The sequence below is a fragment of the Netta rufina genome (assembly GCF_964035555.1).
Source record: "Netta rufina genome assembly, chromosome: 16".
NCBI lineage: Eukaryota > Metazoa > Chordata > Aves > Anseriformes > Anatidae > Netta > Netta rufina.
In genome coordinates, this window is record NC_140140.1 from 976,510 (window position 1) to 990,456 (window position 13,947).

Consider the following 13,947-nt stretch of genomic DNA (forward strand, 5'->3'; position numbering starts at 1 on the left):
CTACCTGTGCTATGCAAAAAAATCAGCCAAGCAAAAGATGTGCAATGTTTGAAAAAGCTTCAAACAAATGAAGAAATATCTGGGCAGCCAGTGAAAAGAGAGGATGAAGCTCCAGACATGTGCACACCTCCAGGAGGGAGCAACCCCATCCAGCCCCTGTGCAGAACTGGGCACCAGCACCCCCCACACCACCACTGCCCACCTCAAGCCCAGGCCACCCCGGCACGCCAGGAGCTCCTGAGCTCTCTGTGTCTCTGTTACCTATTCTTTGCATTCCTGAAATCGTGCATTTTTAAAATAAATTCACTTGTGCAAAACTTGAGTTCGACTCAATTCAGAGACGCCCTTATGGCTGTGCTCTGGAATAAACAGAAATTTTGCTGGTGCATCTGCCACCTGTGGGGTGGTGGTCACAGCCCACAGAGCTCTCCCTTGTGTTCCCACCAGAGGACACGAACACGAGGGGCTGCTGCCATCTCCTGGGGGCTCTCAGCCCCTGGGCACGGCTGCTATGGGGCAGCTCAGGGGGAGGCTGTGGCCCCATGGTCAGGGCTGGTGCTCAAGGCTGGGACAGGCACAGACTGAGAGCAGCAGTGGGTCCCTGCTGTGCTCAGCAGCCCCCGTCCTGCTGCCCTGTCCTTCGCCAGTTTGAAAATGCTGCAGTCTAGAAATCACCTCAAGGAGGTAGGAAAAAAAGGCTCTGTAAGTCCCCCAGGTTTGCTGTGGGAAAACCCCAGGTCACCACTTTCACCTTCAGCTTAATGTGAGAATACATAATATTGCGAGCACATGATAGCGAGTGTGTTTTAAGCTACACTCACACAAGACACTCCTACCCCTGGAGATGTCCAGGCAGTGGCACAGAATAAAATCACTGTAATTACAAGCATGCACCACAGCCAGGCCAAATGGCAGGTCCTCTTCCCCTACAGGGTTGGGGGCTGCCATCACCTGGGTGCTGCCACCTGCAGGGATGGGCTCTGGGCATAGCACAGCTGGGGCCCGTCTAGATCTAGGCTCCTGGTGGGGGGTGATGACAGCAGCACCTCTGGAGATTGAGGTAGGGACTGTTTGCTGCTGTGGTGGGGTACAGTTGGGGAGGTGGCTGCTGGTTATGGGAAATGATTTCTTAACTTTCGGGGCAGCTGCGGGCTGGTCTGTGGCCCTGGGATGGGTGGGAATTGGGAGTCTTGTTGGAGACTTAGCTCCAGAGTTGGGGGCTTTGGGGTGCAGGGGGCTGCCTTGCTGCTCGATGGGAGCCTGATGTTGGGGCAGAGCATGAGCCCTGAGCTCCACGTGCTGCTTGGTGAGGTAGAAGCTGCTGAGGCAAGTGCAGCATCTTCCTTTGCTGCCTTTCCTTGAAAGCTGTGTAAGGATGGCAGGCTCCTGCCCTGTTTCTACACCTCTCGTGGCAGAGCTGCAGCCTGCAGTGGTTCAGGTTTAAGAGGATGCCAGGGTGACAGCAAGCAGCTGGTGTGTGTCTGCAAAGCCCCCACGGTGTGGCATCACGCTGCCTTCCCACTCGTCCCGGGGTATATGTGCTCCTTGAGCCAGCACCATGTCCCACCAACTTCTGCCACATACGGGCCCAACCCTGTCACTACGCAGCATCCAGCAGCCTGGCTGAGGCAGTGCAGACAGAGGAGGTGTGTGGCTTCATCCTGCCTTTGCCTCTGAAATGGCTCCTGTGGGCTGAGCCTTCAGGCTCTTGCTTCCATGTCCAGGCCCTGCCCAGGCTGGGTCCCCGGGGCCACGGCCTGCCTGGGTGTGTTCATCAGTGCTGAGGGACAGCAGGCTGGGGTTTTTGTGTAAAGGGAGCTGAGAAAAAACATTGTTCTGCTACGTCATGCCTCCGTTTGGACAGTGAGGCTTCCAAAGGAAGCTGTGGCTGGATTGTGTGAAAACCTGAACAAATCTGCCCTTTGAGTTGGGTTTCTCCTAATGCTGCTTCTGTGTGCTGGCTCTCAAGGAGAGCTTCACTTCTAGAGGAGGTGGATGGTGCCTGCTGTGCTGCCTTCAAAGCCTCTCTGACTGAAGTGACCACCAAGCTTTGCTTAAGTGCTCAGCTTATTTTTCATTTTGTCACTGACTCAAACACTGAGCCCCTAGGGATGCCCCATAGCCAGTGCCCATCAGACAAGGCGGCCACAGACCTCGGTGAGCTGTGTGGTGTTTCCCCAAAATAGGGGATTGCTGGGTGCAAGGGCACAATACACTCAGCTCCAAGGCTGTGTGGAAAATGTATTTACCCTGATGTGCCCTCAAAACTGACGTGTCTGCTCATTTATAGCTGCTGTCAGCAGCTGCTTGGGCAGGCCCCAGCCTTCCTGACAGGCCACTGCTCCCACCTGTCCCCAGCAGCTGCTGGGTGCTCACCTCAGGTGCCGTGTGTGTCCTGAGGGAAGGCAAACGGGGAATCTGCTGACTGCTGGGGAAAGCCAGCAGGATTCACAAGGAATGTGAAAACAAATCTGTTGGAAGTTTCTTCCATTGGTTCCAAAAAATGGGAGGTAGTGCATAGTTTGAGCAGTAAGAGCTGCCTTTCACTCACCGAAACTGGGAACTGTGTGCTCAAAGTGCAGCTGCTGTTGAAGTAAACCCATGCAAAGTTTCCTCCTGTGTCACTGCATCACAGTGACGTCCCTGGCTGTGGCTGTGGCAGGGAGCCAGGCATGAAACCAGGGCGGCTGGTGGCCCCGGGTGGAGATGTGGGGTGCCTCGGGGTGTTCTGCATTTTCAGGTGCTGTAGGAGTGCAGCAGCACAGGGGTGCTGCAGCTGCTGGCAGCGTGGTGCACTGCTGGTCTTGCACCTCCTGCTTCCTGAGACTTTTTTTGTTGTATCTCTTCTGTGACAAATTACAGCATCTTGGCCTGTGGAGGCCTCCTGTCTGGGGCAGGGGATCTCCCTCACGAACTGTGCAATTGCTTTGGAAAGGTAAAGGGTGTTTAACAAGCATAGCTTGGAGCTCAGTTCTTTTTTCTTTCCAAAGGTTAAGCTCCTTAACTGCAGATAATTACTATTGCTCCCCTCCCTTTTATGGCATCTTTTAGATTAGGCTGGAGAAACAGCCTGCAGGTGCTTTCAAGTTTAAAATAGCCACACCAAGAGACACTCATCTGCGTTAAAAATAGCATTGTCATGATTAAACCACGGCAGGGAAAGCTGGAGGTGTTGCTCACACTCGGCTGGTGACTCACTGCCAGGGCTGGGGTCTGGCACAAAGGTGGCACAGGCTGGATGTAGTGTGTAAGCCAGGCTCTTGGCGATGATGGTGCCATCTGTGACTGTCACCCAGCTGCCCAAGGACAGGTCACTGCTCAGGGGACAGGTATGGTGGGAGGTCTGCAGGGCAGCCTCGTGTTCCAGCTTGCGGCTGTTATGGACTGTGGTGATTTCTGCCTGCCTCATTGGCTTGCTGCAGCAGTGGAGTGAGACCTGGCGAAGACCTGGCCTGGAGGTGTGTGGCCTCTACAGGGGGTCGTGCCTTGTCCTGAGGGCACAGCAGCACCAGCAGATGCTCTGGGAGTATCTGGGCATAACTGCTGTCCTCATGTTGATAATAGCATCAGCAGCTAAAGCATCTAATCACAGGCTAATGCAGGACTCTGAGTTGGGCTGGAAGAGGTTGAGAAGTAACTTTTGGGAGGCTCTGGGTTCCCTCTGCACAACTTCTTAGCTGTCAGGAGAAACAGCTGCTGGGGCTATGGCCTGACACAACTTCAGGGTCTCTGTAATTAGTAACATCTGTATTTTCCTGGTCATTCTGTATTTAAGAAAGCAGAAACAGCATGCACAATTCTGCAGATGGCACCAAGTTAGGATGGCGTTGCTAGCACTTGTGGAAATAGGACTAGAGTTTCCTATTGTCCTGATAAAATAAGAAATGATCTAAAATAACTGCAAGGCAACTTAGTACGGATGAAGCAGTATGCTTTAGAGTGTGACAGTCATTTCCCGTTTTGGATTTCTTCACTTCAAAGTCAATGTATTGATGATAAATATGAAAATCAGTCACTGAAATAATGGCAAAAACTGATTGTAATAGTTCCAAAATACAGAATTTAGTGTGTATTTTGTTGAGAAAACAAAGCTGTCTTAATTCCAAGTTTTGACAAATGTAATAGTTTAATTTTTAGCATAGATACTATTAAATGAAGCCACCCAAAATTTTCTTCAACTTAATTGCTTCAAATGATTTCATTAGTTCTAGCTGTATCAATTAATTGCTTCAACTTAATGTATAAAATTACTCAGAAAATGATTCTCGCTAGATGTGAAGGTATTATCACTTCCTGCCAGCAGAGGGCAGGAAACGCTCGGTTTACCTTGATGGAAGTTAACCGAAGGGCTAATCCATCGGTGCAGACCTCATTCCTTCTACAGGCGACCAATTTCAGAATAACAATAGAGATTAAATCTTATTTTGTGTATCAGCAGGAATATGGCATAACGCTGTGCTCAACATCATAGCATCTAGACCATTTAACCAGCATGCTTCTCCTGGCAATAAGAGAAGCTCCTGGAAACCTTCCAGCCAGCTTCTGGACTGGACAGGAATAAGGATCTACACAGGTCAGTCTGGTCCCACTGGCAGCACAGCCTTAACAGCTTCCCCATTCTGGCTTGAACATGTGTCTTAGCTGGTACAAGGCAAAGAAGGACAAGATAAATAATGCATCCTCACCTCTTACAAGACAAACAGCATAAACACTACAGAAAGTCTCAAAAGTCAGCAGCCTTAGTCTGTTGGCCTTGGCAGCACTGATGAATTAAACGAAATTTAGCCTAGTAAATAAACAGTCTTCTTGCACTGAATAAACATTATAATGCAGAATCTGAAGACACATTCTCACCCTTCATGGCATTGTGAAATGGGCTTGTGCACCTTACTAGGTTTCTGAATTTGAACACTTAAGACCAATGGGTAACTGAAATGTAACCAACCTGCTGTTGTCTAGAGCGTGAGGGAAGTCTTCTTTAAAAAACAAGCAACAACAAAAAAACACCAACTGCAGAGTCCCCTAAAGAGAAAAACAAGCATTGACCAGAAATAAATTAATACCAGAAGCTGAGTTTGTGCCTCATTCAGACTCCGACCAGTGCACGTCTCAGTTTTGAGATTAGGCGAGAAATTCTTTGAACTAACAGGGAGAAAAAAGAAGCAAGTCATGTAATGTGTTAGTCTGAAAAACTACTCAGCACAGGTTTAGGATTCCAAATACAATCTTGAACTCTTATTCCTCCCAGCTGGTAAGCAGTTGATTAAAAAACCCCAGTAACAAAACCAGACCCAAAATAAATCTTGCTTTGAGAAACATGTCCACTTGCATGTCAGACTTACAAGCAGAACATTTTTTACATTTCAACAATGAATATGCAAATAACTAATGGGGAGTTTGCATCAGTCATGATAGCATACTCCTGTATCTGTAATCATGGCAAACACAACAAACCCCGTCTGTTTAGATGTATGCAATTGGAGCAAATGAACTACATCATACAGAAAAAGTGAAATACTGATTAATTTGAAACAGCTAACAGGAAAAATTATGCTAACAAGACAACTTAATGGAAGCTGTTTGGTACTTCCCAACTGAGTATGATTTCATGATGTCCAATATTAAGCCTTCTATAACTGGATTTTATTTTTATAAACTCTCCTTCCCCATGTACACGTTTAGTTCCACAAACTAATGGTGTGGAAAATGCTGCTTCTGCTTCAACCAGAATTCAGAAATTTCACTGGTGAATTCTGGAGTGTTAGGGGAATTTCATGAATTTGGTAAAACAAAAGCTGCTGCTTTCTAAGACTTGAAGCCACTGTGCTAGCACAGAGCAACAACCAACTACAAACTGCAACTGGCTTTAACTAAAGAAAAAAAAATTAAAACTACAATTTCAAATGCAGTTCTGTATTATTGTATAATCCCCCATTCCCTGCAAGTCATGCCATTATCAGTACTATAATGGATTAGACACTTCAGAATAGTTAAAAACAAACAAACAAACAAAAAAACCAAAAACATAGAATTGAAACCAATAAATTTTTAAATGACAAAAATACCAGTTTTAATAGGTGCTTCCTGAAGTGTGAAGCATCTGCTTTTTGTCAAGGTACTCATCTTCTCTGGTTTCATAATGTGCAAATCTTGTAAGTTATAGACTTATTCCAGCCAACTTCCCTTACTAGTGCTGAAACAAATTCACAGTATAAACTGTCAAGACTCTCCATGTGAATGAGTGTGTGTATATATATACATCTATATATTCAAAAAAGTGCAACTCATCCTATTTTGCAGAGTCATACAGTGGCTTTGTACTTCACACACAAACAGCAGATTTCATAATAGGAAGAAGACCTTGCATTAAACATGACATAGTAATGTCATTATTTCATAGCAGATGTTTCTGCTTTATAAGAGGCTTTGTCGAATTTGCTATGCTATAGAATGTGAGAAGTTCCTTATTCAGTCCAATGTCTGACACTTAAGGGATTCAGTTACCTCCTAGTAATATCTAAACGCATAGAACAAGATATGCCCCAAATCGGAAAGTTCATTCTTAATTTTCCAGCTTTTTTGCAGTCAGACTCTTGATACTTAAATCCACTTCTTGAAGGTCAAATGATAAACTCATTGCACTCCTTCCCTGGTCTGCTATAGCAGCTCTTGCTCATCATCTTCAGATCCTGAGGGTCCTTGTCGTACTTCTTCATACCATTTGTTTGTGAGGGTTTTCATCTGTATGCGCCCATGATGCAAGTCCTAAGGCACAAGAAATCCAGAACACTTGTTATTGAGCTACAACACTACTTGTGTGTCTGAGAGAGCAAAAGAGAAAGCCTAGTTTAGCACATTCCTCAGGAAATAATCTGTTTGTGGTCTCAAAGTGTACAAAGCAGTTCTATTTCCTACCAGAACACATCAAGTGTTCTATCAATTAGTAATTATATCCAGGGGTGATATTTTTGTGAGATTTTTGACCTGTTTTTCTAGACAGTCCTGCTTTGTGGATTTTAACAGTCATAGAGTCGTCTAGATAGCCTTTCTTTGAATCTTACTCCCCTCTACATGTTCCCAGGGACAGGGGAAAGCTTGTGGCTTGCTTTCGTGATTCACATACTTATTTTTCTAGCCTTTGGTTGCCATCTGGATGGCTGCCTGCCTGCGTTTTTGGCTACCAACTACAAATCAGATGCTTGCCCTAGTTTCTTGATTCATTTCTGGTTTTGCTAAAAACATACAAAAAACCCTCTGGCTTCTGCAGGGAAGTGCTGAAAGTGTTCTTTTGAAAATAAAGGTAAAAAATAAGAAAAAAATTATGTTTGAGCAGGCTAGGAAGATGGAATGGGCACACTGTACAGAAAATGTTTAATTACACAGCAAAAATGCTTAATTCTATGGCAAATTGGAGGAGAAAAAGAAAAAAACGTGAATTACATAGCAAAGAAATCTCAGGTTTCTAAGGCCTGGAGTGAAAATGGCACAGTATTTACACCTCTCAGAGCAGCTCAGTGTTAAGTTAGTTGTTCAGGTCAGGTGCCACTTTGCATTTACAGATCCACAGTCTTCATCTCCCAGTGAAGAAGTCTTTAAAAAAAAAATAAAAATGAAGGCTGCAATCCTTATGCATAGTTCCAAGAGAAAAGCTGCACTCTGCAGAAAAATCACAGCTCAAGAATTCATAGGACCATTTACAGTAAAGGGCAGCAACTGTGTGTGATAGCACTTTAAAAGCTCTGCACAGGTAGCAGTAGCTTTTCCTAGAATCAGTAGTAATTCCTGATACTTTTCATGGTAATCTGCAAGCTTAAAGGCAAGTTCAATAAATCCATTCAGCTTTTTAACTTTAATTGTGGTAGCCCTCAGAGATGCTCACTTAATCCAACCAGCAATTTTACAGTGCAGCTTTTCATTACAGCTGTTCTGCATACGCACAAGGAAGATACTACATGGCTCTCTTTTCCTGGTGTAGAAGTTGCATGGCTGCACTTGAGTCTTGAATGGTACAGAGTGAAATGACAACCAACTCTACCATGGAGTTTCTTTTCTTTAAGAAAACAAGAAAGACTTACTTCTTGTGTGAGTCGTCTGGTGAAGAAAGGATTCAAATACTTAGCATCAAGCCACATAAACCCTTTGAGGTCCTGGCGTTTTATGTACTGGGCTTCATATTCCTCCTCTGTGAGCTCTGATAAATGTTCAGATTCTATGGTATTTCCCTAGAAATATCACAAATTGCAATAACTTGAGAAATATCACAGTTATTTCCTCCAGCTTGCCTTACCCCTCCCTACTCTGCTCTATGTCTTCTCAAAACCAATTCCCATGCTGGAACAAAATGGAAATTATCACCTCAGCCTCCCAGGACTTATGGCTGTATGAATCTGTCCAGTTGTTGACTCCCAGAGTCACTTGGCTTCCATTTTCATGCTGAAAGGTAAAAGGCTTCAAATATCCCATAATTTTGTACTAGTACTAGGGACAGATTTCTAGCATGTGAGCATTCCTCTTGTGAGCTGCATGATAAGTTTATATAGCAAGCAACACTTTAATGTCAATATCTTACTGAAAATAAGCCCTGTTTCAGAACATGCCATATCCCTGCACTCTTCTTATAGACATCTACTTCCACAGACAGAATAAACTAATTCTTAAGGCTGCAAACTTTCTTAAAGCCTTATGCCAAGAGAAGCTGTTCTTCAGACTCCACAGAATAATACCCTCCATGTATCCATTTGATGGTTTGGGACAAAACAGGAAAATGCTCCCAGGATACTTTATATATTCCTGTCTTTATCAGATGAGTTTTCAGCCTGGCTGTTAGTTTTCTTCAGTACTTCTGTTTAGCAAGAAACGACTTTAAAATAAAACCCAGTCGCAGAGGTGCTGTTGTTAGCACATTCTCATGGCCTTTGCTTTGACTTTTTCAAAATAATTTCCATCTGCCTTTTATGATTAATTTATGACTCATAATGCACTAGCTACTTTCTGTCTGTATATGTCTCAATCTATCCTGTCTCATCTGTCTTATGCTTTAAGGTTACTTTAATTTGTATGGATCAATTTATAATTAGATTGAGTTGAGATAAATTACTTTCAGCTCTTTGTCCAGTTATTTGTGTAAACAGTAACCAAGCACTGTCTTTGGGATATTTTAAAATGATACTGCTTGGCTTTTTCATGCCATACTTCCATTTTACTTTTTAGTAAATAGTAAAATACTAGTTTTTTCTTTGAAAATTAATAAAAAATCCTCTGAATAAGGCAACAACAACAAACCATCTTCTCTGTCTTGCTAAGGTTAATGTCCTTCTTGTTCCTCTTGCGTGCTTTGGAGTCCTCAATATCAATCAGTCTGATGAGGGGCATGGTTCCTCCTCCCAGCAGCAAAATTGTGAACAGCACAATGATGATTGTTGTTGTCCCAATGAGCTGTCGCTTCTCGATTGGTTCCAAGCCCAAATGGAGGCTGAGGGCATAGGGAATTGCACCACGTAGACCTTCAGAGAGAAGAGTAAATCGATGAAGAGTGAATCAGCACCATTGTTAGTCCTTAGCACCCCGATAACTCAAGAATCCTCCACCTTTGAAAGATTTTTACAATCCTATACCACGCCCATTTGTCTATCATTTGGTTACCATCCTAAAATGAGTAAAAGGTCTTCAGGTATTGTTTTTCAGACTAAAGCAGCTAGATTTTTAGGAAAGCAGATTCTTTGCAGAAAAGTTTTAGTTGGAATCTATACTGCCCAGTCGCCTAGTACAAAGGGGGAAGAACATACCTATCGCACTTCGGTTTGAGAATGGTGCAAACATTGTTAGGTTTTCCACAGATGGAAAACCAGTTCCTCTCAGAGTAGCCCACAAAGTGAAAGAGATTAAACATTTTTTTCCAGTCCTCCATACTTCTAGCTTTCACTTACCACTAAACCACATGATAAACATCATTTTGGGGGTGATTTTATGATCACGGAAAAAGTTGAGTAGGTAGGAAAGTGGAAAAATATTCACTGCTCTACCAAATAGAACAAGTACCTGAAAAACAAAAATCAAAGCAAAAGACTGATGTGTTACAGTCACCCAGGCCCGAATTGCATTGCATTTGGCTTGTACCAGCTAAGGTGAATAAACCCTTATCACCCACAAGTCTTATAAACAGGCCATGTTGCTAAACCAGCATAAAAATATCTCTCAGCATCAGTCAATGTGGAATTTAACGTTTTAAATGTTTTTCTGCTTAACTGAAATTAAGCCAGACTTGTCACTGATAGAGACCAGACACCACTTTACTTATAATAAATGAATGAAACCCAGGAGGCATTCCAGAGAGACCAAGAATTACTTTGGGTAAAAGTTTTCCTCAGTTCTGCTCCTTTAATCACTCCCTTAGCACAGCAGCTAAGAGGCTAAGATATTTCTATTGTCTCCCCATGGACCAGTTCCTCAGAGAAAAAGGCCAGGAGCCGAACAAATGGCATGTAATTCAGTTCCTCAACACTTGCCTGGGTGTGCTTATAAAATACACCAAACATCCAAGCAACATTGTGAGGGAAAAAAAAAAAAAAGTACCATTGCTTTAGTGACAGACAATCAATGAATACAATGAAGACTCTAGCTCAGAAAAGCCATTTTTCACAAGAGCATTGCTTTGTAAGCTCCACCACAAACAGACCTTACAAAGGTAAATATCCTAGAATTAGTCAGTAGGATCCTTGAAGGGCTGTGCTGTTTACTTTTATGAATCACTCTAAAATTATTCAATGTGCATTATGGCTGTGAGGGCAATGCTACAGAGAAGGAAGTTTCACACCTTAGATATATGTTAGATAAGTTAGGTATGTACGTGCAATGCAGCAAGAGCAGTTCCCCATGCTGATACCATAATCCGTAACCTGTAGAGAACAATTCTCCCTTTTAGCCATGGACTAAAATGTACTAATTGAAGCATGTGATGGGAAATGGATTCCTATTTTCCTCTTTTCACTCTGTCAAGAGAATGTACTTTTCATGTTTCAATTAGTTATAACAGCAAAAGATGTAGGGAAATCCCACGTGAAACATAATCCAAAGTACTAATACAAAAAACAAACAAACAAACAAAAAAACCCTACACTGAAATACAGAAAGAAAGAAAAACAATTAAGAATGAAGTGAGAGTGAATAGACGTTAGAGAGGTTTTGAGTAAGGGCTACCTCTGAAGATGGCAAGCTCAGAGTCAAGATGTGATGTGTGGACTAAATTGGTTTAATATAAACAAGCTGCAAATACCTATGACAGAAAGGCACAAAAGCTGTAGTCCTGGAGTGACAAAATGTAGCCAAGTTTATATTAGTTTGCATGGTTGTTTCTGCAAACTGCCCACTCACACAAATTTTTTGTATGAAGCTAAAGGTACGTAACTCAAGATTGTTTTCCAGGGAAATGAATTCTGGCATAAACTGGCATTTATAATAATCTCAAAATCTTTTGAGATTTATTTTAATAAATCTAACAGGCTTCAAAACAAGTAGGGTCCTTTTCCTTCTTATTAAAAATCCGATACACTGGGGTTCCAAAATAACAGTAAACTGGAACTGTGTACATACACCACAGTGCTGGCAACAAAACTAATAATTTCATGCTATTAGTGAGAATTAACTTTGCAATATATAGAAATATAAAGATATTTTTATAAAAACCTATAAAACCCAACAAATAGTCTAAAATATTGTAAGAGTTTGTTTTTCCCCACAAATACCATTAAAAAGTACCTAAACAAGTTTGAAAAAAGTACATACTTACTATGCACCAGATGACAAAGGATGTTTCAAACTTGTGAGGAAAACTAAAAATTGACAGGCCAAGAAATGCAAAAACACACGTTTCTGAAAAAGAAAAATCACGTTTGAAATAAAGAATTCTATAAAACCTTCTCTATTCCTATTACAAGTTATTACATATGGTACGTAGAATTTATATTTATTTCCTGGCCTTTGAATGCTCAAAATAAGCATGAATGCCATTATGCAAAAAAGACAGATACTCACTGTTGGCAGACTGCACTTTAGTCTGTGTGTAGCAGGCTTTTTTCAGCCGTAAATTCATAATTATTATGAGCTAGCAAAACCCTGTTATAAAAAAAATTTCTTTGTTCTAAAGACTGAGGAGGTTTTTTTACTTAAAGAATATAGGAAAAGCTGTAGAACACAAGCTTAAAGGAGTAACCACTATCAACTTCTGGAGCTTTAAATTGGATTCTCTATAAAACTGGGATGTCAGGCACAGTCTCATATAATAGTGCTCAACATGCAATATAAAGTGTCCAATTTATAAATACTTTCAGTTCTTATAAACTGCAGGAGTTCACAACTTTCACCGTAATACTGCATTATATGATCTACCAACCATTGTATATTCTAGTAACCTCTAGAAGTGATGTTTGGAAATCTGAAATAATACCACCAATGCACAATGACTATTTCCATCCAAACATTTCATTTCCAAAGTACCAACCTCTTAGCATTACAGAATCTCACAGTAAGGCTGTTTCCTAAGTCTACTGTTCTGGTAGATGTCCTAGCAAGGTAGCTTTCTTATCATAGAGGCTGTTACAAACAGGAAAGTTTTAAACAGACTGTAGCAATAACTGAGTTACTGCAGCATGATGCATTACTGCTCATTCTTTGGTTACTGGCTACTTCCATTTGCATAGCCAAAACTTTCTATAAATGTGTAGGAAGTTACACAGTAGCTTAAATTAACTCCTTTGGTGACTTGAATGAATGCACGGTTTTTAGCATTTGTAACAGGTTAAGACAAAACCTGATGAGCTACTGGTGCTCATGTGGTTGATTTTGCAGCAATGTCACTCCCTGACCATGTTCCAAATGCATCTTTCTGCAAACAGTATGGAACATGTTCATGTGATCCCCTAAAAAACAGGGGGATATATTTGTAATACTGAATCAAGTCATTTCTTCAGAAGTTTTCCATTGATAAACCAACAGAAAGGCTACAGGACGCTGCGCTGCCTGTATGACCGCTTCCAAAACCAACTTCTCAATCTGGGAAGCTATCGTTTTTGCAAGCAGCTTTTTATATCCAAAATAATTTACAGAAAAATACTGCTAAGAATCCATCTACTATGACTAAAAGTAGACCAGACGAGTCAGAGATCTCTACTTGGTTATCAATCTTGTTGCAAATCTTAGCAGGAGCCTGCAGGATGGGAGAAGGAGAAGATTTACTGTATGTTTTATCCAGGATGGCAGGAAAGGTGACTTTTGACTACCTCCCAGCCTGCACTATTAGGAAGTCTTCTCTTAAAGGTATGTACCACTGACATATGAATAGCTAGAGGAAAATTCACATCTCTCCTACTCCCATTGGAATCACCATTTCATGCAAATTAATTTTTAAACTGTATTAGTCATATATCAAAGGTAGCACCTACCACACATGAAAGCAACAGTTCTCAGTGTCTGCTGCATTAGTATCTGTGTAACCGGGGAGAGGTTATGGTGTGTATAGTGGGACATGACGATGCCAGAGAAGAGGATTGCCATGATACCTATAAAGGAAATGCAGCAGTCAACAGAAGAATAGTTTGCATGCTGTTTGTATTTACACCCCATATTAATGCAAAAGCTTACGAAGCAATGACTGGGGTTTCCATTGCCACCGCTATTCATGCTGTTTTCATTACACTGGTCATATTAAATGCTAGGAGGTCCAATATAGGTCAGATGCAAGCTAGAATAAATCCCTGTTCTGGCATGTTTTCCCATATAAGGGAAATAATAAACTGATTCTTGACTGCTTTTCCTGCCTTTCATTCTCCTTAACCCATAGACAGATGAGATCAAGAAGTAATAAAAACAATTTGAGAGTAGTGGGGCAAGAGAACTGATTTAGCTCTCCCAGAAAAGTGTGTCCTTCTTTCCTACATGCTCATCAGCCAATCA

At 42.0% G+C, this 13,947-nt stretch overlaps 1 protein-coding gene across 1 annotated transcript in view; it reads right to left on the bottom strand.

Moving 5' to 3' along the window:
* Positions 1 to 4,031: 4,031 nt before the first annotated feature.
* Positions 4,032 to 13,947, bottom strand: part of SLC9A8 (solute carrier family 9 member A8) — a 29,300-nt gene continuing 19,384 nt past the window's right edge. Inside the window, exons 11-16 of the mRNA XM_084296697.1 lie at positions 13,437 to 13,553; positions 11,786 to 11,868; positions 9,927 to 10,038; positions 9,283 to 9,503; positions 8,076 to 8,222; positions 4,032 to 6,765 (exon numbers count right to left, since the gene is read on the bottom strand). Of these exons, the coding sequence (XP_084152823.1) occupies positions 6,658 to 6,765; positions 8,076 to 8,222; positions 9,283 to 9,503; positions 9,927 to 10,038; positions 11,786 to 11,868; positions 13,437 to 13,553 (788 nt within the window). The 3' untranslated portion in view covers positions 4,032 to 6,657. The remainder of the gene's footprint in view (positions 6,766 to 8,075; positions 8,223 to 9,282; positions 9,504 to 9,926; positions 10,039 to 11,785; positions 11,869 to 13,436; positions 13,554 to 13,947) is intronic.